Here is a 24,432-nt window from a genome sequence, read left to right as displayed (position 1 = left end):
GGTGGGATGGAAATTATTGATGTCATCGTATAGTCGTTTCAGTGATTCTTTGCCGTGGGTCCAAAGGAAAACAATGTCATCGATGTATCTGGTGCATAACGTCGGTTGAAGGTCCTGTGCGCTGAGGAGGTCTTGTTCAAACCTGTGCATGAAGATGTTGGCATATTGAGGTGCAAATTCGGTCCCCATGGCTGTTCCGTGCGTCTGGATGAAGAACTTGTTGGCGAAGGTGAAGGCATTGTGATCCAGAATGAAGCGGATGAGTTGCAGAATTGCGCCAGGAGATTGGCAGTTGTCAGTACTGAGGCTGTTGCAGCAATGCCGTCGTCATGGGGGATGCTGGTGTAGAGTGCCGAGACGTCCATTGTGACGAGGAATGTTCCTGGTTCAACTGGTCCATGGGTGCTGAGTTTCTGTAGGAAGTCCATTGTGTCGCGACAGAAGCTGGGCGTACCTTGCACGATGGATTTCAAGATGCCCTTGATGTAGCCAGAGAGGTTCTCACACAGGGTCCCATTGCCTGATACAATAGGCCGGCCTGGTGTGTTGGCCATGTGTATTTTCGGGAGGCAGTAGAGATCTCCAACGCGGGGAGTACGTGGGATGAGAGCATGTAGGTGCTCTGAAGGTCTGGATCCAAGGTCTTGATCAGTCTGTTGAGTTGGTGAGTGTGTTCCTTGGTCGGATCTGCGGTAACTGTCTGTAATGTCCCTGGTTGTTGACTTGTCGGTATACTTCTTTGCAGTAGTCCGTTCTGTTCAGTACGACAGTGGCCCCTCCTTTGTCTGCTGGTTTGATGACGATGTTGCGATTGGTCTTGAGAGCGCGGATGGCGTTGCGTTGTGCTTGGGTGACGTTCGGGGCTGTCTTGTGAATGACGAATCTGGCATTGACGCGACTCCTGACGGCTTGAACATACATGTCGAGTCGAGGGCAGCGCCCTTCCGGGGGGATCCAATTCGACTCTTTTCTCTTTGGTTGCTGCACCGCAGATCTCTCGGTCTGCTGTTCCGGTTCATTGGTTATCTCATTGATTTCGCTGTAGGCCTCTTGGGGTCTGTGAAAGAACTCCTAGAGCCTCATTCGCCTGATGAATTCCTCCGTGTCTGCCGCGAGACTGATGGGGTCCATTTTGGTGGCGGTGCAGAAATTGAGTCCCCTGCTGAGGATTCTTCCCCAACCACTCGAAGGCCGAGACCAGTTTATCCACTTTGGCGAAGAATGATTTAGGAAGGAAAATCGGGAGCGACCGATACACAAACAAAAACATTAATTTTTATCGTCTGCACTCTCTCCGCCAGGGAGAGAGGGAGTGAATCGCACCTTCACAAGTCCCCTTTCACCTCTTCCACCAAGCTGGCCAGGTTCACTTTGTGGAGCCGGGCTCAACTGTGGGCTATCTGAATCACCAGGTACCTAAACTTAGTTTGGGCCAACTTGAACGGCAGCGCTCCCAGCTCTGCATCCCCTTTCTGGGGTTTAACCGGGAAGATTTTGTTCTTACTCAGGTTTCGTTTATATCCTGAGAAGGCTCCAAACTCCTTCTGGAGCTCTATTATCTTTCCCGTGCTGGCTAAGGGGTCCGAGACACAGAGCGGCAGGTCATCCACATCGAGGGACACACTATGCTCCCTGGCTCCTCTCCCAATGTCTCTCCACCCACCCGATGGCCTGAATGCGATCGGCAGTGGCTCAATTGCCGGAGAAGACAGAAGCGAGAACAACAGGCACCCCTGACTCATTCCCCTATACAGTAATCTGCGCTCATGGCGTTCACCCAGAAGCTTGCCATGGGAGCAATGTCCAATAGTTTCACCCATGAGATGAACACTGGCCCAAACCCAAACTGTTCAAGTACCTCAAAGAGGTACTTCCACTCTACCCATTCAAAGGTCTTTTCTGTGTCCGTGGAGATGATCACTTCTGTTGTCTCCTCCCTGGGTGGCAACATGACAAAGTTCAGCAGTCATCTGATGTTCACCAACAGCTATCGATCTGTGACAAATCCAGTCTGGTCCTCCAAAATCATGTCAGGCAAGCAGCTTTCCATGCGTCTTGGCAGAACCTTTGCTAAAAACTTTGCTTCGGTATCCAGAAGTGAGATAGGTCTGTGTGACCCACACACACCTGGTCTTTGCCTTTCTTTTGAATCAATGAAATCAAAACCTGTGCCAATGCTGGCAGCAAGGACCCCCCCTTGACAGCAAATCATTGAACACCCCAGCAAGTGTGGTGCCAGCAACACCGCAAACGTAGAGGTTCACCGGGAATCCATACGGTCCCGCCGAACTTCCCGGATTGCATGGATTTGATATACTCCATGACCACCTCCAGCCCTTCTGGTCCCTGCCCTTCCCTCCTCCACGGGGAAGTCTAGTCCCTCCAGAAATTGTGTCATCTCCGAGTTTGCCTCCGGGGCAATGTATGTACAGCCCTCGGTAGAAGGCTCCAAAGACACTATTGATCTCTTCCGGAGCTGTGACCAGGTCCCCCTCCACCGGTCCCTGATTTGTGCTATCTTCCGTGCGGCCGCCTGCTTCCTCAACTGGTGGGCAGCAGGCAGCTAGCCTTGTTACCATGCTCATAGAAGGTCCCACATGAATGGCGGAGCTGGCTCACCACCTTCCCGGTTGAAATCTGCTTGAACCCGATTGGGAGGTTTTTTCTCTCCGCTGGAAGCTCCCAACGTCGGAGCTGCGGAGTACTGCTGATCCACCTCCAGTATGGAGTCGATCAGCCACTGTCGAACTGCCCTCATTCCCCCCCTTTCCCTGTGTGTCCTGCATGATACTATCTCCCTCCCTGATCACCGCCTTCAATGCTTCCCAGAATGTGGAGGGTGAGATCTCCGCGTTCTGGTTGTAACTCACGTAGTTACTGATGGTCAGTGCCAATTTTTCACAAAATGCCTTGTTGGCGCGGAGAGCCATGTCCAACGTCCACGGGGGAAGCTGGGTATGACCTGCCTCCAATCTCACATCCACATAATGTGATGGGGGGGCATGGTCTGAGATATCTATTGCCCTTACTACCACTGGAAGCACATATTTCACCACTCCAAATAAGTCTATTCGGGAATAAGCCCTGTGAACGTGTGAGAAGAAGAACTCCTTCCTTGGGCTGAACCTCCATGAAGACAATCCAACCCTTCGCCATTCCCGACCTTGCACATGACCTGGGATTTGACCTGTCAACCCTTGGATCCAGGACACCGTTAAAGTCACCCCACCCCGCCATGATCAGTTGGTGGAAATTGAGGTCAGGGATCGCCGCCAATGTTTTCTTGATAAACTCTGCATCATCCCAATTCAGGGCGTACAATTTCTCCAGTACCATCGGAGCACCCCCATAGCCCCACTCACCATAATATTGTCCCTCCGGGTCTGTCACCGTGTTGGCAACCGTAATAGTTACCTGCTTTTTAGACAGGATTGCCACCCTTCTCGCCCTCGTGTCAAAATTTCATTGGTACACATGTCCCACCCAGCTCTTCCTCACCCTCATCTGGCCTTAGCCCTCAGATGTCGTCGAAGACTCCGGCTGAGCAGGGAGACAGCGCGACGTATCTGCCAGACCATGCGTACCTGTCACCACGGGGGAATATGGGAGGACACCCGCTCCCGGTGGCCGTCAAAGTGATGGTTTCTCTGAACTTTTATACCACCGGGTCCTCCCAGACGCCAAGTGGGGACATTTCCGGGATCTCACTCAGCTCGGTGTGCAGGTGCATCCCCACAATCTCAGAGGCCCAAATGCCCAGTCGGCTGAATATATCCATTTCAATGTGGACCGAGCTCACCAGGATGCCTGGGCAGCGGGTTTTCGCCGCAATTGCTGAGGTGCCCTGGGTCCAGGGGATGATCAACGGGATGCATGTCCCCCACGAGCACCTGCAGATGACAGGCCGCTCGACACAAACCGAAAGGGGTTGCACTCGATGAACGTGCAGCTGACACGTGACCATCAGATGAGCATCATGGACGTCTGTGGCCGATACCCGGACAATGTGCATGACGGCTTCATCCTGGCACATTTGACGATTCTTGACATGTTCCAGACGCCCCGCCCCGGCTGGGGGGTTGGCTCCTGGGCAACGGGGTTATCCACTGCGGTCGTGGCTGATGATGCCAATCCGGAGGCCACAGATCGACACAGAAAGCTGCTGCAGCGACCATGGGCATGATGAAGCGGTGCTTCGGCATCCTGAAGATGCGGGTCAGGTACTCTCTCCAGTATGGCACTGAGAGGGTCGCCCGCATCATGGCGGCCTGCTGCGTACTCCACAACATCGGCCACAATAGCATTTTCTACCGACCACCTGGGTGCATGCGAACTGGTCAATCTATCACACGGTCCCATCAGATCCCTGGGGTTGCGATTGTGGGGACGGTCGCGGTGTGGGGAGGGGGTGGGTAGGGTGGATCACCCAGCCCACCCACAATGTTTGCCCATCTCCCCCACCGTCGTGCTCCCTCTCTGGCCCGCCCAGACCAACCCATCCCTCACACTCATTTGACAGAGCACTGAGGCAGGTTGTAACAGTTCAACATGCACAAATATATGCATATACGTGCCCTCGCGCCTATAACCAAATTGTGCCCTGCACCCATGCCACCTGAACTGGTGTCTAACCTTCTGGCCTTACGAACCCTAACGCTACGTCTAGGTGGATCCCCACACAGTATTTCAAGAGTGGAGGCGGCCTTCTGTGATTCCCGCCCCATGACCTGGGTCCCCGTGAGCGGAGCTATCCCATGAGGTTCACCTGCCACCTGGCGCTGACAGTCCTGGAGGCCCGCTCTCACCTTGGCCAGGGTCTGCATGCTTGCGCATGGAGCACAGGGAGTGGACCACCTGCGCCACATCACGCTTTGAATGTGCCACCACATTCTGGGTCTGTCACATCAGCCAGTGACTGCGCCATCTCCCTTTGGGACTGGGCCACTTTCCTCTGGGTCTGCACCACGTCGGCCAGTGCCTGGGCAATGTCGCCGACGTTCCCAACCATGGCCTGCTGTGACGGGCCACGCTCAGGAGCACCGCTGTAATGTCCAAGTGGCTCTGCACATGGTTCCCTGTGAGACGGATGCACAGAATGCCTGAGGCCTAGGACATGCTGATCCATGGCCAAAACCCTTGCCACCAGTGCCTCCACCACGGACGCCACCCATGCACTGTTGGCCTGGGTGGCACGCATGGCTGGCACCACCTCTTGCTCCTGCACGCAATAGGACTCCTCCAACTACACCTGCAGGTGCTGGATGCTCGTTGACAACCCCTCATGTAGTGCCTTGGTCTCTGACTGCATCGTCACCATAGATGGTACTGTCCGTTCCAGAAGTCCAAAACAGTTCTGGATGGCAGCTAGTCCCTGGGGTCGGCCTGCCCTCCGAATGTCCGCCCCCTCGGGTGTTTCTACCTCAACCTGAAGTACCGGAGCAGCTGTGTGGTGCACACCAAAGGGTGTACTAGGTGCCTCTTCAAGTGCCCAACCAAGGTGAGTGTCTCTGGGATGGTGGAGAGTATTGGAGACAGCTGTTACGGGAAGTCCAGTTATCCTCGAGCTCGGGGGTGTCCAGGGTCTCGCGTTGATTGCTGCTGTCCTCGTCGCTATTTGGCACACGTGTGGGACTCCGGCTGTGGCACTGGCTGCGGGGGACACCAGTTGGATTCGCCCCATCACCAGCAGGTCCTGCAAGACACAAGACAAGACGCATGATTAAACTGCTGGCCGGGGAGGAGTGGGGGTGGTAGGGGCGAGGATGGGGGTGAGTGTGAGGATGGTGTAGGGGTGTTGTTTGGGGGGGAGGGGGGGATGATTGACACATGGCTTGGGGAACCACAACTAAGCAGGGTCTCATTTCCTCGCCCGTGGCTGACCTCCACTCCGGTGACTTCCCTTTCCTCGGGGCTGCCGAGCAGGTCCAGGGCCCTCTGCCCAGCCATGATGAGGGTCTGCAGGTCCTGCAGACCCCCTCCAGTTTTCTTCCGCTCCCGGCGGTTTGGGCGGCGTTCTCCTGGGGATGGGAACCAAAAACGACAACAGGCAGTGTTAGACAGTTCAACGTATGCAGCACAGGGCACCTGGCCAAGTCGGCTGGTATGGATGCCAGCATGTGGTGCATGTAGTGATCTTTACATGGGTATGTACAGACGGGGTTGATGGGAAATGGGAAGATCACTAGGGGGCAGCACTGGCGGGTATAAAAGGAGAAGCAAGCAGCCCTCCGGGCTCTTTGGCTGACTAGACTGTGAGGAGAGCAGAAGCAGAGATTTAGCTCAGGGCTGCTAGTGTGGCCAGGCCTGGTTGTTGTATGTAAAAGTTGTAACCTTTCTACTAGTATAGTTCTTAAAGTAAGAACTCACGCTGTTGTTAAGTTCTGTTACTCAATAAACCTTACAAAAACCTCTGGACGACTTTGAGCCTTCTTCCGGAAGCTTCTGCTATAACAGGATTGAGTAGCACATGTTACCTACCACACAGGTAACAAAACATGGCTAAGGTTGGCTTTAATTGAACAGTACGAGATAGATTAGTTAGAGACAAGAAAGGAAACAAAAGGTAAAGGGCCGACTGCTCAACTGTGGAAGACTTCGCAGCATTTGGATCCCAGCCAACCAACCGACGCAATGGAACACATGCCACTTCCACGGCCGCTGAAAACGACCGGTAATTTAAATAGTAACTGGAAAATGTTTAAACAGCAGCTTCAAATATACATGGCAGCTAATGACTTTAATGTAGCCTCCGACGGGAGAAAGATTGGGCTGTTACTAGCAACGGAAGGCTAGCAAGCTGTAGATATTTATAACTCTTTCACTTACGGTGACAATGAAGACAAAACTAGTGGATGGCGTAATACTGCGAAATGACAGAATCGTCATTCCACTGGCGCTCCGATCAGACATGCTCCGCAGGATTCATGAGGGACATCTTGGAATCGAGAAGTGCAAAAGAAGAGCACTGCAATCCGTGTACTGGCCTGGGATAAATGAGGACATAACAAACATGGTACTCACATGAGTTCTTTGAGAAGGTGACCAAACAGGCGGATGAGGGTAAAGCAGTTGATGTGGTGTATATGGATTTCAGTAAAGCGTTTGATAAGGTTCCCCACGGTAGGCTACTGCAGAAAATACTGCAGAAAACTGCATGGGATTCAGGGTGATTTAGCAGTTTGGATCAGAAATTGGCTAGCTGGAAGAAGACAAAGGGTGGTGGTTGATGGGAAATGTTCAGACTGGAGTCCAGTTACTAGTGGTGTACCACAAGGATCTGTTTTTGGGCCACTGCTGTTTGTCATTTTTATAAATGACCTGGGGATGGGCGTAGAAGGATGGGTGAGTAAATTTGCAGATGACACTAAAGTCGGTGGAGTTGTGGACAGTGCGGAAGGATGTTACAAGTTACAGAGGGACATAGATAAGCTGCAGCGCTGGGCTGAGAGGTGGCAAAAGGAGTTTAATGCAGAAAAGTATGAGGTGATTCATTTTGGAAGGAATAACAGGAAGATAGAGTACTGGGCTAATGGTATGATTCTTGACAGTGTGGATGAGCAGAGAGATCTCGGTGTCCATGTACATAGATCCCTGAAAGTTGCCACCCAGGTTGAGAGGGTTGTTAAGAAGGCGTGCAGTGTGTTAGCTTTTATTGGTAGAGGGATTGAGTTACGGAGCCATGAGGTCATGTTGCAGCTGTACAAAACTCTGGTGCGGCCGCATTTGGAGTATTGCATGCAATTCTGGTCGCCGCATTATAGGAAGGATGTGGAAGCATTGGAAAGGGTGCAAAGGAGATTTACCAGAATGTTGCCTGGTATGGAGGGAAGATCTTATGAGGAAAGGCTGAGGGACTTGAGGCTGTTTTTGTTAGAGAGAAGAAGGTTAAGAGGTGACTTAATTGAGACATACAAGATGATCAGAGGATTGGATAAGCTGGACGGTGAGAGCCTTTTTCCTTGGATGGTGATGTCTAGCACGAGGGGACACAGCTTTAAATTGAGGGGAGATAGATATAAGACAGATGTCAGAGGTAAATTCTTTACTCAGAGAGTAGTAAGGGTGTGGAATGCCCTGCCTGCAACAGTAGTGGACTCGCCAACACTAAGGGCATTCAAATGGTCATTGGATAGACATATGGACGATAAGGGAATAGTTAAGATGGGCTTTAGAGTGGTTTCACAGGTCGGCGCAACATCGAGGGCCAAAGAGCCTGTACTGCGCTGTAATGTTCTATGTTCATGCGACACGTGTCAAAAACATCAACCGGCACAAAGCAAGGAGCCACTCCAGCAGCATGAGATGGCTACGTCACCATGGGACAAAGTTGGCATAGACTTGTTTCACTCCATGGGTCGAAACTATGTTCTTATCATTGATTATTACTCCAACTTTCTGGAAATAATGAAACTCCCGGATCTCACATCTGCAACAGTTATCAAAGCCTGCAAGGAAACCTTCTCGAGGCATGGCATCCCACAAACAGTCATGTCCGACAATGGTCCTTGCTTTGCAAGCTGGGAGTGGGCAGAATTCTCCAAGAAATACAACTTTAAGCACGTGACACCGAGTCCACTTTCCCCAATCCAACGGCAGGATAGAGAAAGGTGTACACATTATTAAGCAACTCATAAGCAAGGCCACTGACTCGAATTCCGACATACGCTTGGCTCTATTATCATATCGGTCAACACCGTTGATCTCAGGGCTACCACCGGCTCAATCGAGATGTGAGGACAACGTTAACAGCGTTACGCTTCAGCAATCCGGATCACTCGCAAGTGCTGGACAAGATGCGCCACCAATGTGACCCACAAAAGCAGCACTATGACCGACATGCAAAATTGCTGCATCTGTTAGCGATCAATGACATGGTTCGCCTGAGACAGCCTGGTGGAGGATGGTCCAACACGGCAATGGTGCTACGACGAGTCTCGCCACGACCGTACATTGTGAAGTCCAACGGGGGTGTGCTGTTCAGATGCAATCGACGAGACCTGCTGAAGCTTCCACCTCATCAACCTGTCTTTCCGACGTTAGATCTGCAGGACTCTATCGTTCGACATCCCACGACACCATCAGCCAGTGGCCAGATGGACATTAAAACCTCAGGGTCTCCATGCCCACTTAAGAGATCAACCCGAATCAGACGAGCACCCAACCGTCTGAACTTGTGAACATTGGACTGATGCAATCATTGGTTTCTGTAATGTATTTGTGCACGACACCAATTGTGTTTGTTCCATTTAGTTACAACACTGCAACTATGTAAAAAAAAAAGAAAAAGGGGGATGTGGTGATCTGTACATGGGTATGTACAGAAGGGGTTGATGGGAAATGGAAAGATCACTAGGGGGCAGCACTGGTGGATATAAAAGGAGAAGCAAGCAGCCCTCCGGGCTCTTTGGCTGATTAGACTGTGAGGAGAGCAGAAGCAGAGATTTAGCTCAGGGCTGCTAGTGTGGTCAGGCCTGGTTGTTGTATGTAAAAGTTGTAACCTTTCTCCTAGTATAGTTCTTAAAGTAAGAACTCATGCAGTTATTAAGTTCTGTTACTCAATAAACCTTACATAAACTTCTGGACGACTTTGAGCCTTCTTCCGGAAGCCTCTGCTGTAACTGGATTGAGTAGCACATGTTACCTACCACACAGGTAACAAAACAGTGCAGGGTGGGGATTCATACGCCCTCTGGGTAGGGGGATGGGTCAGGTTACGCGTGTGTGGGACAAGGGTTGGTGCTAGAGGCACAGTGCTGCCTACTCACCCTGAGGAGGTCGTGCAGTCTCTTCCTGCACTGCAGGCGTGTGCGGATGGTGTTAATTACGGCATTGCCACCTGTGCCCATGCACGGCGAATTATAGCATCTGGCAGCCTCCTTCCCAGGCCGGGTTGGAGGCTGACCTGCCTCTCTTCCACCGAGTACAGGAGGAGCTCCAGCTCGGCATCACTGAAATGTGGTGCTGCTCTCTTTGCTGCCATCTTGTTGGCTGGGATGTTGTGTGGGAGTAAAGTGTGTATCTGCGGCTGCAGCTTGTCAGCCTCCTCATGTGTCAATGGCGAAACCGGTGAATCCCGCACCGTTTCTCATTGGATTGTGTTCTTTGTGGCGCCTGCGCTAGCCCCTCAATCGTCACTGAATCGGTCTAGGTGCGGCGCCAGTTTTGTGTTGTGGAAGTCCCACGAATACTGCGCTGGCTTCAACATTTCGTCTCAGGAACAGAGAATCCAGCCAGTGGTGTCTGTCTTATGAGAGATTGAACAGTTTAGGCCAATAGCTCTCTAGAGTTTTGAAGAATGAGGGGGGAATTGAGTTATGTATCATAACAAAAGGTATGGATAAAGTCGCCATGGAGCAGATGTTTCCTCCTGTGAGGCATTCTAGAACGAGAGGTCATCGTCTCAGGATAAGGGGATAGCAAATTTTTAATGGAGATGAGGAGAAACTACTTCTCCCAAAGGATCGTGAATCTGTGGAATTCGCTACCCCAGAGTGCGGTGGATGCTGGGACAGTGAGTCAATTTAAGGAGGAGTTAGACTGATTTTTAATTAGTAATGTGTTGAAGGGTTGCAGAGAACGGGCAGGACAGTGGAGATGAGGCCAGGATGAAATCAGCCATGATCACATTGAACAGTGCAGCAAGTTCAAGAGGGTAAATTGCCTACTTAATTTCCACAATAGAACTATTCTGTCTGATTCCACCTTCCAACTCTTGGTCTGTAGCCATGTAGGTAACAGCACCCAAGCAGCATCTCAATCTGGTGTTTTTTTGATTAATAAAGGGATCAAGGGTTATGGAGAGAAGGCAGGAGAATGGGATGAGGAACATATCAGCCACGATCGAATGGGGCAGCAGGCTCAATGGGCCGGATGGCCTAATTCTGCTCCTATATCTTATGGTCTTATGGCCTGGTTTGAAGCTACTGGGATAATCTACAGTAGCCCTTATCAGTCTCTTACTGCAAAAGAAAATAACCAGCAGATTAACTTGATGAAACCTAGAAGGATTGGAAAAATGATTAACGCCTCCACAATATTGAGATATAATTGAAAGTTTTACATCCGAGAATAGCTGAAGTTGAGAACATTCTTCAGAGGGATTGTGCCGTACTTATGAGTGGTCCCGAGAGAAATAAGTAACTTTTCATAGATTCATAGAATCCCCACAGTGCAGAAGGAGACCATTCAGCCCATCGGGTCTGCACCGACCCATCGAAAGGGCACTTTACCCATGTCCACTCCACCCTTTCCCCATAACCTCACCTGCAAATCCCTGGACACTAAGGCACAATTTAGCATGGTCAATCCACCTAATCCACACATTTTTGAACTGTGGGAGGCAACCCGATCACCCAAAAAAAAACACGCAGACACGGAGAGACCGTGCATACTTTCCAGATAGTGACCCACGGTTGGAATTGAACCCGGGTCCCTGGTGCTGTGAGGCAGCAGTGCTAACCACTTTGCCACCGTGTCATCCCCCCCGCCCCCTTTTTAAAAGATTTATGTGTCTGATAAGATAATTATTTGGGGCGAGGGGGTATGGGGGTGGCGGTAGAAGGAAGCAAATCTGAGTGCATAACCATGTCGTTAAGTTGATATTACTTGCTTTGTTTAATTCTTTTATATGCATGTTTGTTTTGTTTTTTAAAAAGTGAAATCTTGTGGTGTAGTTCTTTTTAAAAAATAAATTTAAAGTATCCAATTCATTTTTTCCAATTAAGGGTCAATTTAGCATGGCCAATCCACCTAGCCTGCATATCTTTGGGTTGTGGGGGCAAAACCCACGCAAACACGGGGAGAATGTGCAAACTCCGCACAGCTCCCCAGAGCCAGGATCGAACCTGCGCGACCGTGCTGCCCATTGTGGTGTAGTTCTATTGGTTAAACAGGATATTCAGATATCTTTTTAAATGTTAACATTCCCTAACTGGATCGTAACATTTTTCCTATATTACCACTTAGTCAGAATGTTGTCAGGGCCCATAATCTTTGCTGTATTCAATGTGTTCAGCTAACGTATGGGGTAAATAGAATTGGCTAAGACTGGTATCTGTGGTAGTGTGGATCTGAGAAGTAGACTGAGATAGATCATCCAGCCGGCCATTCAAGCTGAAGCTCTTGGAAATGCTTCAGCCCTACCTTTTATCCTCACATGATGGGCTCTACCATCGCGGAGGACATACAAATGTAATTTCATCATTTTCTTTCATTTTACAGATCAAAGAATCACAAAGGCCTTCATCCAGACCACAGCGTACACTGCAACCTGTGAATGGAGGATTAGGAGGTATCTCTAATGGTCTCATTATAATGTGTTGTATTTCAACTTGCCTTTTGTGTTTGGGGAAGAGGAGTGTATGTCTGATCCGTCATAAATGCCTCCACATAGACCATGGTTTGAATTCATAATCAAAGCTGACACACTCCAATGCAATGCTACATGATGACAAGTGCAGTCCTTGTACTGAGGTTCCATCTGACTTAACTCTGGGAATGTTTGATGATCTTGCCCTCTAACTTGAACTATATAGGGTGTTCCCCTGACAACATTCCTACTTCAGTCAATACCATGGACAAACTAATGACCTGATCTTTTATTTTATGGCTGTTAGTGGGCCATTGCTAACACCAAATGGCTGCTTTTGCCTCTGCAACAGCAGTCATTGCATTTACAAAGTAATTTGGTGTTAATTAACTTTTTGGAGGTGAGAAGTTCCTGTGCGATGTAAATAAGACAATGACTGGAGCCCCCACCATAGTCAATGTTGCCTGAAACAGTTCCCTCCTTCTAGGGAGAAACTTAACCCATGGTTAATATATTAATATATTTATCTGCAGTGATGTGTAACTATAATCACACCCAAATATGAGTTATTCAAAATATGATGGTGAAACTTATGTAAATACAAACATATGAATAATAAATCATGGGTTATTCTATTTCATTTACCAAATTATGATAATACTGAAAAGAGAGAGATGTTGTGGAAACTTTTCATCAAACACAAGAATGTCAAATTGCAAATGATCACAGCAATTTATACTACAGGATAAAAGGGTCTGATTGACTGGCAAGTCAGATCTGATTGGCCAAGGCATTGCCATGGAGAAGGCAATGGGGAACAAAAGGCCTCCCAGGTAATTAAAAGAAAGGCGCAAGGCTTGAACATATTCCTTTTGTTTGCAGGGAACACATTCCTGCATATGAATGTATGTCATTTCTAACAAGAGTAAATGAGCCATGTTATGAGCTTGACTGATTATCTTAAATTGTTTGTTAGTGTAGCTATTTGTGCACTCATGATTATTCAGTATATGCTGCCCATTCACAGAATCACATCTAACCGTGGACATTTTCTGGGGGTTTTGCAAGTGTGAGCTGGTTGAGGACCAAAGGAACATGCTGTTTTATTGCTAGGACATATGGCCTACCCACCTGGCATCACATGAATATTGAAAATTATACATAACTTTGCTCAAATTGTGTGATAGGCAGAATGTCCTTTTGGATTGGGTACCATTCTATTCGTGGAAAATACCACTCTTGTAGCCACTGCACCGTAGCAGCATAAAATGGCTTTTTAAAACTATTGTTCAAATTGTTTTGAGACACTTTAATACCTTCCCAGGATAATTTAAGGTAGACCGGGTACTTTTCAGATCTGAAAGTGCCAGCCATTGGCCCATTTGCAAGTTTCTGTGATTCACAGTGAGCAATGATCTGATCAGGAGAGACATAGGAATTAGGAACAGAATTGGCATTTCAGCCCTCGAGCCTGCTCCGCCATTCAATCAGATCATGGCTGATCTCTTTCTGGTCTCAAATCCACCTCACTACCTGTTCCCCATATCCCTTTCACCCATTTAAAAAAAATCAGAAATATGTCTATCTCCCCACATTTAATGACTCAGGCTCCACCGCACGAAGGGGCAGTGAGTTCCACAGATTCGCCATTCTCTACGATAAGTAGTTCCTCCTCATCTCTTTTCTAAATCTGCCATCTCTCAACCTATAAATGACCTCTCATTCTAGATTGCCCTTTGGTCTATGTTTACTTTATCAATCCCTTTTAGTGTTTGATCCCCTCTCATCCTTCTAAACTCCAGCGAGTATAAGCCCAAACTGTTTAATCTCTCCTCATGTGTCAACCCTTTCATCCCTGGAATCAATCTGGTGAACCTCCTCTGAACTGCGTCCAATGACACCACATCCTTTTTCAAATAAGGAGATCAAAACTGGACACCATACTCCAGATGTAGTCTCACCAATGCCCTATACAATTGCAACACTTCTCTACTTTTATACTCCAGTCCTTTTGCAATAAATGCTAACATTCAATTTGCCTTTTTAATGCTATACCTGCAAAGTGACTTTCTGTGATTCATGTGTCCAGCTTCGAAGGTAAGCTGGTGCAATGCCAGACACAGACCATGCTCAACCTGCCCGAACTTGCAATACACATGTAACAGATTATATACTGTTACATGTGATTCCATGATTGTGCAGCCATTGCTGCACAATCCTGAGTGCAGTAATAGCTACACCAACAAACACAGGCACAGTGGTAGCACTGCTGCCTCACAGTGCCAGGGACCCAGATTCAATTCCGGCCTTAGGTCACTGTCTGTGTGGAGTTTGCACTTCTCCCCGTGTCTGCATGAGTTCCCTCCGGGTGCTTTGGTTTCCTCCCACAGTCCAAAGATGTGCAGGATAGGTGGATTGGCCATGCTAAATTGGCCCTTAGTGTCCATAAAGATGTGTAGGTTAGATTAAGAGGTTAATGGGATAGGGCAGGGGAATGTGCTTGGGTGAAGTACTCTTTCAAAGGGTCGGTGCAGACTCGATGGGCTAAATGGCATCCTTCTGCACTGTAGGGATTCTAAATAATTTAAGATAGTTAAGCTCATAATGTGGCACATTTACACTTGCTAGAAGTGACATATATCCATAAACAAGGACCAATTCCCTGCAAAAAAAGGAATATATTAAAGCCTTGTGCCTTTTCTGAATTACCCTGAAGTCTAGAGGGCCTAAAGTTAATCATTGTTTCTCCATGGCAATACCATTTCCAATCCAATTTGCTTTGCCTACCAATCAGCTCCCTTTTCTCCTGTCGTATAAATTGTTAAGATGTGGAGATGCCGGCATTGGACTGGGGTGAGCACAGTTAGAAGTCTTACAACACCAGGTTAAAGTCCACCATGTTTGTTTCAAACACTAGCTTTCGGAGCACTGCTCCTTCCTCAGATGAGTGAAGAGGTATGTTCCAGAAATATATATATAGACAAAGTCAAAGATGCCAGACAATGCTTAGAATGCGAGCATTAGCAGGTGATTAAATCTTTACAGATCCAGAGATGGGGTAACCCCAGGTTAAAGAGGTGTGAATTGTGTCAAGCCAAGTCAGTTGGTAGGATTTCGCAAGCCTAGGCCAGATGGTGGGTGATGAATGTAATGCGGCATGAATCCCAGGTCCCGGTTGAGGCCTTGGAGTCGCGTCAATGCCAGATTCATCAGTCGCATTCACAAGACAGCCCCGAACGTCACCCAAGCACAACGCAAGCCATCCGCGCTCTCAAGACCAACCGCAACATCGTCATCAAATCAGCAGATAAAGGAGGGGCCACTGTCATACTGAACAGAACGGACTACTGCAAAGAAGTATACCGACAACTCAACAACCAGGAACACTAAAGACAGTTACCCGCAGATCCGACCAAGGAACACATTCACCAACTCAACAGACTGATCAAGACCTTGAATCCAGACCTTCAGAGCACCCTACGTGCTCTCATCCCACGTACTCCCCTCATTGGAGATCTTTACTGCCTCCCAAAAATACACATGGCCAACACACCAGGCCGTCCTATCGTTTCAGGCAGTGGGACCCTGTGTGAGAACCTCTCTGGCTACATCGAGGGCATTTTGAAACCCATCGTACAAGGTACGCCCAGCTTCTGTCGCGACACGACAGACTTCCTACAGAAACTCAGCACCCATGGACCAGTAGAACCAGGAACATTCCTCGTCATAATGGACGTCTCGGCACTCTACACCAGCATCCCCCATGACGACGGCATTGCTGCAACAGCCTCAGTACTCAACACCGACAACTGCCAATCTCCAGACACAATTCTGCAACTCATCCGCTTCATTCTGGATCACAACGTCTTCACCTTCGACAACAAGTTCTTCATCCAGATGCACAGAACAGCCATGGGGAGCACATTCGCACCCCAGTACGCCAACATCTTCATGCACAAGTTTGAAAAAGACCTCCTCACCACACAGGACCTTCAACCGACGTTATAGATACATCGATGACATTTTTGTCCTGGACCCACGGCGAACAATCACTGAAACGACTACACGATGATATCAATAAGTTCATCCCACCATCAAACTCACCATGGACTACTCTCCAAAATCAGTTGCATTCTTGGACACACTCATCTCCATCAAGGATGGTCACCTCAGCACTTCGCTTTACCGCAAACCTACGGATAACCTCACGATGCTCCACTTCTTCAGCTTCCACCCTAAACACATTAAAGAAGCCATCCCCTATGGACAAGCCCTCCGTATACACAGGAGCTGCTCAGACGAGGAGGAGCGTAACAGACATCTTCAGACGCTGAAAGATGCCCTTGTACGAACGTGATATGGCGCTCGACTCATCGGTCGACAGTTCCAACGCGCCAATGCAAAAAACCGCACCAACCTCCTCAGAAGACAAACACGGAACACAACCGACAGAATACCCTTCGTCGTCCAGTACTTTCCCGGAGCGGAGAAACTACGACACCTTCTTTGCAGCCTTCAACACGTCATCGATGTAAGATGAACATCTTGCCAAGGTCATCCCCACAGCCCTACAACTTGCCTTCAAACAACCATGCAACCTCAAACAAACCATTGTTTGCAGCAAACTAACCAGCCTTCAGAACAATGACCACGACACCCCATAACCCTGCCATGGCAATCTCTGCAAGACGTGCCAGATCATCGACATGGATACCACCATTACACATGAGAACACCACCCACCAGGTACACGGTACATACTCGTGCGACTCGGCCAACGTTGTCTACCTCATATGCTGCAGGAAAAAATGTCCCGAAGCGTGGTACATTGGCGCGACCATGCAGCCGCTGCGACAGCAAATGAACGGACATCGCGCGACAATCACCAGGCAGGAATGTTCCCTTCCAGTCAGGGAACACTTCAGCAGTCAAGGGCATTCAGCCTCTGATCTCCGGGTAAGCGTTCTCCAAGGCGGCCTTCAGGACGCGCAACAACGCAGAATCGCCGAGCAGAAACTTATAGCTAAGTTCCGCACACATGAGTGCGGCCTCAACCGGGACCTGGGATTCATGTCGCATTACATTCATCCCCCACCATCTGGCCTGCGAAATCCTACCAACTGTCCTGTCTTGAGACAATTCGCACCTCTTTAACCTGGGGTTACCCCTATCTCTGGATCTGTAAAGATTTAATCACCTGCTAATGCTCGCATTCTAAGCATTGTCTGGCATCTTTGAATTTGTCTATATATGTGTTTCTGGAACATACCTCTTCATTCACCTGAGGAAGGAGCAGTGCTCCAAAAGCTAGTGTTTGAAACAAACATGTTGGACTTTAACCTGGTGTTGTAAGACTTCTGACTGTATAAATTGTTGTAATTAGTGCATTTCTGATAAGTGCAAGACAGCATGTCTCTCTTTTCAACAATATGCAAGCACTGTGCAGCCAAGCAACAACTTATAATATATTGTGTATCACACAATGACCTGTATCAGATAATGACACTGTAAAAAATAGTAGGGACAGGACAAGGAACGGTAAAAGGACTATCCTTACGTTTTTGTTCCTGAACACACGGAGCATTCAAAATAAAATGGCTGAATTAGTTGCACAGATAGATGTAAAGAGGTATGATATAGTCGGAATTATGGAGACATGGTTCCAAGGTTAAAGATGGGAACTAAACATTGAGAGCTTTTAGCGAGTTTTTAGGAAGGACAGACAGAAAGGAAAAGGTGGTGGAGTTGCATTGTTGATTATAGAAGATATTGATTCAATATTGATGAAAAATATTAGCACAAATGATGTGGAATCTGTCTGAGTCGAGTTAAGAAACAGCAAGGGGCTAAAAATATTTGTAGGGGTGGTATATAGCCCACCAAACTGCAGTGGTAATGTTGGGAATAGCATTAGACAGGAAATCAGACATGCATGTAATAAAGGAACATCTGTGATTATGGGTGACTTTAATCTGCATATAGATTAGGTGAGTCAATTTAGTCACAATACAATAGAGGAGTCATTTCTGGAGTGTATACAGGATGGTTTCCTGAATATGTTGAGGAACCAACAGGAGAACAGGCCATCTTGGACTGGGTGTTATCATAGAATCATAGAATTTACAGTGCAGAAGGAGACTATTCAGCCCATTGAGTTTGCACCGGCTCTTGGAAAGAGCACCCCACTTGAGCCCACGTTTCCACCCTATCCCCCATAATCCAGTAATCCCACCTAACCTTTTGGACACTGAGTGACACTGAATTTAGCTGAGAAATTGTGACTCTTGCAATCAGTTTACCAATGTTGGCAGACCTGTAACTGGGTGCTGAGTGTAGAATCTGTGTAAATGTATTTTGGTAGCGAGGCTAGCATCAACCAAACAAAATATGCCATACTAGATAGGTTCAAATATTGTTGCAATGGGTGGAACTGGTTTGTTCCATTATGAATCCTGACTGGCAATTTTTTTTCCATGATTCAGAGCAGAAGCCCACCAGCAATCTTTACCCTGATCTGCCCAGAAACGAGAGTGGTAAGTGTGGAAAATTAGTTTTGAAGCTAAAGATACAGCTAACTCTTGTGCATTAAATGTAATGTAGCATTTGTGAAATCAAGTTTTCTTCTGACCAAATTACAACATCTTAACATCAACCTGCAAATATGAGTGCCTTTAGTATGTAAAATGTCCCTTCATAGGATCACTATGAGACAAAAAATGTATATAAAAGAAGATACGGGGTAAGACGAGTAGGTGAAAAGGCAATTTTTCAGGAGAGTCTTTGGGTGGAGTGATTTGTTAGCCAGTGAGCACTGGTGAGGCGTGAACAGGACTCAGTGCAAAATAGGAATTTGGCTTCAGAGTTTTGGATTAGTTGAAGGGTTGGATTTTATGGGTGAGACCAGCTAAAAAGTTGGTTGGGTGGCAACAGCAAGATAAAATTCAGCCTCAAGATTTTGGAAGATGAATGACAGAATACCAACTAGGAGAAGACTGGAATAGTCAAGCCTGGAAGTGACAACGACGTCGATGCAATTTTTCACAGAAGGTGGACTGCACCAAGGCAGATGGGTGTGATGCAGTGGATGGGAGATTGTGTGATGGGAGAGGAATTGGGGTTATTAGTTCAGCCGTGGGTCAAATTGGACGGCAAGGTTGCAAAAAGTCTGGTTCAACCTCAGAAAATGGGAAATGCAATTGATGCAAATAAGGGCAGCATGGTAGCATAGTGGTTAGCACAACTGCTTCATAGCTCCAGGGTCCCAGCTTGGGTCACTGCCTGTGCGGAGTCTGCACGTTCTCCCCGTGTGCACGTGGGTTTCCTCCGGGTGCTCCGGTTTCCTCCCACAGTCCAAAGATGTGCAGGTTAGGTGGATTGGCCATGCTAAATTGCCCTTAGTGTCCAAAATTGCCCTTAGTGTTGGGTGGGGTTACTGGATTATGGGGATAGGGTGGAGGTGAGGGTGCTCTTTCCAAGAGCCGGTGTAGACTCGATGGGCTGAGTGGCCTCCTTCTGCACTGTAAATTCTATGATGTTGAGGGGGTGGCGACGAAAACACTAACCTCAATCATCCCAGTGTTTTACTGGAAGAAATAGCAGCCCATCCAGGAACAGATGTCAGAGAAGCAGTCAAAGACAAGCAGTGGATGGGTCGGTGGTACAGCTGATATCATGGTTGTAAATATGAAACCTGACCCCATGTCTTAAGCTGATGTTGCCAAGGGTCAGCAAATAGATAAAGAAGTTGAGGGAGTGAGGATTTGATCCTATTGAGATCTACAACTGTAGAATATTTAAGGTGCATTATACTGTTCCCTAATATCCATGCAGTTTCAATTAGTTTTGCTAGTGCAAGAATATGGCTGTGGGCTGATTGCCATTGATTCTGATGGTATACCTCAGCTGAATCTATCATATTTCTTCCTTTGACAGCATATTTTATTATAGCTGTATGTTAAATTAAAAAGCACATCATCATCTTACCTATAGCTGAAAAATACTTAATAATTCTGTTTTTTTGTTCTTTCAAATTATTCAGAACATTGATTTAAGCAACCTGAATGATAAAAGAAATGTATTAATTTAGTTTGCAAAAATTGAATTATCAAATTATTTGTGCCAAGTGACTTTGAATTTGAAGAACAGAATGTCCATCAATTGAAATTAAATAGGATCTTAACAATGAAATCACCTGTTCTAATAATACGTTAGAGCACTGAATAATTTTGCTTTTGGTAATGTTGTAGTTTTACTATGGAGCATTATCCATAATAATTGGTAGAAATACTTTGGGAAGTACACGTCCCAGCTGTACACTTATTGAACCTATTTATCAATTTAAGTTATTAAAAATCATCCTGTTCGACTTCCGGTGAGGCAGGCAGGAGGCAGCCGTGCGTTGGAGGGCTCCCGTTCGGGAACGTCATTGTCGGGGGTTAACGCCCGGTCCTAGGGCCAGCGAAGGCAGTAAAAGTCGGGAGACAGCATAGAGGAGGGGAATGTCGAAGACCAGCAAAAAAACGGCCGTGAAAAAAGCAGCTGAAAGTCCGTCGGGGAGTGGAAAGGTCACCGCGGGGTCAGTAAAGAAAATGGAGGCTGGAGCACCAGGGGAGGCCGCATTGCTTACGGCTGAAGAAATAACTAAGGTGATGGCTGCGGAATTCAAAAGGCAGTTTACAAAATACATGGAGACAATGAGGAAGGAGATGAGGGAGGTTTTGAGTGCGCTGGTGGAGGAGGCGGTTTCCTCGGTGATGACGGCGGTGGCGAGCGCAGTGGCGGAGGTGCGAGAGCAAGGGGAGGCGCTGAAGGAAGTGGAGGAGACATTATTGCAGCACGGTGATCAACTTGCCTCGATGGGGAAGGAGATGCGGAAGGTGATGGACATTAGCAAGGATCTGTGAGGAAAAATGGAAGACCTGGAAAACAGATCCAGGCGACAGAATTTGAGGACTGTGGGGCTGCCCGAAGAAGTTGAAGGACCGAAGCCGACTGAGTATTTTGCCGCAATGCTGGCAAAACTATTGGGGGAGGGGGAGGATCCCTCCCGATATGAACTGGATCGGGCTCATCGGTCATGGAGGCCTGTACCAAAGGCGAGTGAGCCGCCAAGGGCAGTGACTCTGCTTCCGTAGGTACAGTGTGAAGGAGAAGGTCCTGAGCTGGGACAAGCAGAAGCGGGTGGTGCAGTGGGCTGGAGCTGGTATACGTGTATACCAGGACTTTACGGTGGAGCTGGCGAGGAGGCGGGCTGCCTTCAACCGGGTGAAGAGGGCACTGTACATTAGCAAGGTGCAGTGCGGCATTGTATATTCAGCGAAGCTGAGGGTGACTTATAAGCTCAGGGACTTTTATTTTGGAATGGCGGAAGTAGCGGAGGAGTTTGCGAAGGCAGAAGGACTGTGGCAGAACTGACAAATTGAGAAATGGCCATGTGCCGATATAACCTCATGACTGTATTTTCTTCTTTTTTGTTTCACTGCGTGCGGGTGTATGGGCTAAAGGAGCCAATGTTGTGTATATTTGGACAAGGGAAGGGATGGGACTTTCACTCGAAATGAGGGCTCTTTGGGGTGTAGGTGGATATGCGGGGTTTGTGTGCTAAAAGGGGATCTCTGGGCTTTCCGAGGGCCGGGCAAGGGGGAAAGGGACCCAGGCGGGGGCCTCCACGCTGGCCGGTTTAAGCCGGCCAGTGAATGGGAGTGAGGTGGGGGGAGGGGCTGCGGCCATCGGAACCTGGCAGAACAGGGTCCGAGTGGTCTAGCTGGGTGGAAAGTTGGGGAGAAGGAACCGAGGTTGGGAGGAGGAGTTTTACAAGAGGCAGTGGACGGGAGGAGCTGGAGACTTTGGGGGGGGGGGGTACAACTCTTGGGTATCATGTATGGTACTCTTTCAGAGGTTGAATGGCGTTGAGTGTAGTGGGGGGAGGGGGAGTGGACTCTATAGGTCAATGGTGACCATGGGCGGTCCCGGACTCCTTTTTCTTTTTCTCCTTTGTTTTTTGTTTCCACCGTGGGAGGGGGGAGGGTTTGGTTTATGGGATGCATATATTGACAGGTGGGCCGTTGTTTGGGGTGGTGGGAGGATGGGATCATTGGTATTGTTAAGGGGATTAATTTTGTATTTGTTACCGTTTACTGTTTGTAGGTGGGGTGTAAATCTTGAAGGAAAATGTGAAAATGTAGAATTTAAAAAATATATATATTTTTTAATCATCCTGTTCCACCTGTCTCTGTCCCATGGGTCCCTTTTATAGTAATCACTGAAATCCCTTTCCTTTCGGAGGTCTACTGTCACTTGTGCGCGTCTACGTGGTGCAAAATTACTGCTCACCTGAATGCTAATCAGCAGCTCATCTGGTATTATATGCATGGAGGGCATTTACGTCTGAGGCTCACCAATCTGAATGAACATAAAACATTGGGCTCATGTGAACATATCTGAGTATTGACTCTTCCAGACTTGCTGACCATCTTTTACGGTTTCAATAAGATGCTAAGCCCAGGTCCTATCTGCTCTCGCAGTTGGACATTACATTTCAATTAAAATATCACATTGACCATCAAAGGATAACTTGAAACACTGGTTTTTCGTGGTGCATTTTTGTTTGGAATGATGTGAGGAACAATGTACAACCCAGTGGGGAACAGTTCAATCATTGTGTAAACAACTAATAAAGAATATTTTTAAAGAAAAGAAAAACCATGACAAAAGACTTATGTACACTATAACACTTAAGTATATGAATAACTAAACACAGTTTATCTGAAGTTATCTCTTGTTCCCAAAATATACCGACATTCCCTGAATTCACTGAAACATCCCGGCCGGGATTCTCCGAGTCTGCGCTGGGTTGGAGAATCGCCGGGGAGGCGTGAGAATCCCGCCACGCCTCTCTGACGCCGGACCGCCAATTCTCCGGCGACCGGAGAATCGGCACCAATCGTGCAGGCTGCACCGGTCGGGGGTTATTGAAAGCAACCCTGCGGCGATTCTCCGCGCTCAACGGGCCAAGTGCCCGCTGAGTCCCGCCGGCGTGGTTTACATATGGTCCGACCCAGCGGGACCTCGGCGTTCTGGCTGTGGGGGCCGTCCTGGTGGGGGAGCGGGGGAACTGACTCCGGGAGGGGCCTCTACGGTGGCCAGGCCCGCAATCGGTGTGCGCGTTCATTCCAAGGGGGGGGCCTATGTTCCTCCACGCCAAGCCCCATGGGCCGGCGCGGAGACAGCAACCATGCGCATGCACCGGCGAGGAGGCGGCCGTGGCACCCATGCGCAGACCCACACCGGCTGTGGCGCCCATGTGTGGACCCGCGGCGGCCGTGTAGGGCCGGTTTGCGGCGCCAGAGCAGCGCACAGCACTCCGGCACCGTTCTAGCCCTGAAAAAGAGAATTACTGGGACTGGAGGCCCGATGACGCCGGTGTCGCTCGCACCGGTTTTGACGCGGCGTCAACACCTGGCCGGGATTTTGGAGAATCTCGGCCCCCATTTCCCAAACAGCACCCTATTGCTGGTTGTCCGACCTCCTCAGGATGCAGGGTGCCCCTCCTCTCATCCACTGTGTCGAGAAGCCTGGCCAGGTCAACGGAACAGAGGCGGGATTCTGCGACCCGCCACCCCCATTTTCTGGTGCAGCGCATCTCTGCCAGCAGTGGGATTCTCTTCTCCCGCAGCCAGCCAATGGGGGTTTCCTATTGTGGGCCACCCCATGCTGTGGGTAAATGCGCGGGCGTTGGTGCGCTGCCGGTGAATCCCGCCAATGGAGAATCCTGCAGCAGATCTCTGTGCTGCCAGCCTGTGTTTTGACTAAGAGTGAGTGCTGAGGGAGCATTTAAAAGCAGGCCTCGCTTGTTAGCAGTGAGCAGCATAGGCGCGGGTTTAGAAAATCAGATCGTGAAGGAGTCATGCATGGCGAGATTCAGATGGGGCTCGTTTTTCTGTACTAAATGCAGGTGAATACTAGAGCAATCTCACCAATACAGCTGACGCAAAACACCCCCCAAACCCGGCCAAAATTACATTTAATAATTTTTTGGGTGAATCGGCGCCCAATGTCTCTAGACCCTTGCTAATCTTCTTACTTTCCTGTTATTTTCTTTTCTTTTCAAGTTCACTGTTAATTCTG

The 24,432-nt window shown here is 48.5% G+C and overlaps 1 protein-coding gene across 4 annotated transcripts in view; it reads left to right on the top strand.

The window, feature by feature from the left end:
• sh3yl1 (SH3 and SYLF domain containing 1) overlaps positions 1-24,432 on the top strand; it is a 239,990-nt gene that overhangs the window by 147,308 nt on the left and 68,250 nt on the right. For 3 of the 4 annotated variants that reach the window (XM_072498654.1, XM_072498653.1, XM_072498656.1), the window contains 2 exons: positions 12,220-12,289; positions 18,789-18,839. In XM_072498654.1, coding sequence (XP_072354755.1) covers positions 12,220-12,289; positions 18,789-18,839 — 121 coding nt within the window. Of the gene's footprint in view, positions 1-12,219; positions 12,290-18,788; positions 18,840-22,590; positions 22,800-24,432 lie in introns of those variants that run through there. The other variant, XM_072498655.1, reaches the window with a different exon arrangement.

This window comes from Scyliorhinus torazame, chromosome 4 (genome assembly GCF_047496885.1).
Source record: "Scyliorhinus torazame isolate Kashiwa2021f chromosome 4, sScyTor2.1, whole genome shotgun sequence".
Lineage (NCBI taxonomy): Eukaryota > Metazoa > Chordata > Chondrichthyes > Carcharhiniformes > Scyliorhinidae > Scyliorhinus > Scyliorhinus torazame.
Note: the sequence above shows the minus strand (reverse complement) of the source record. Positions and strands in the feature narration are given on the sequence as shown.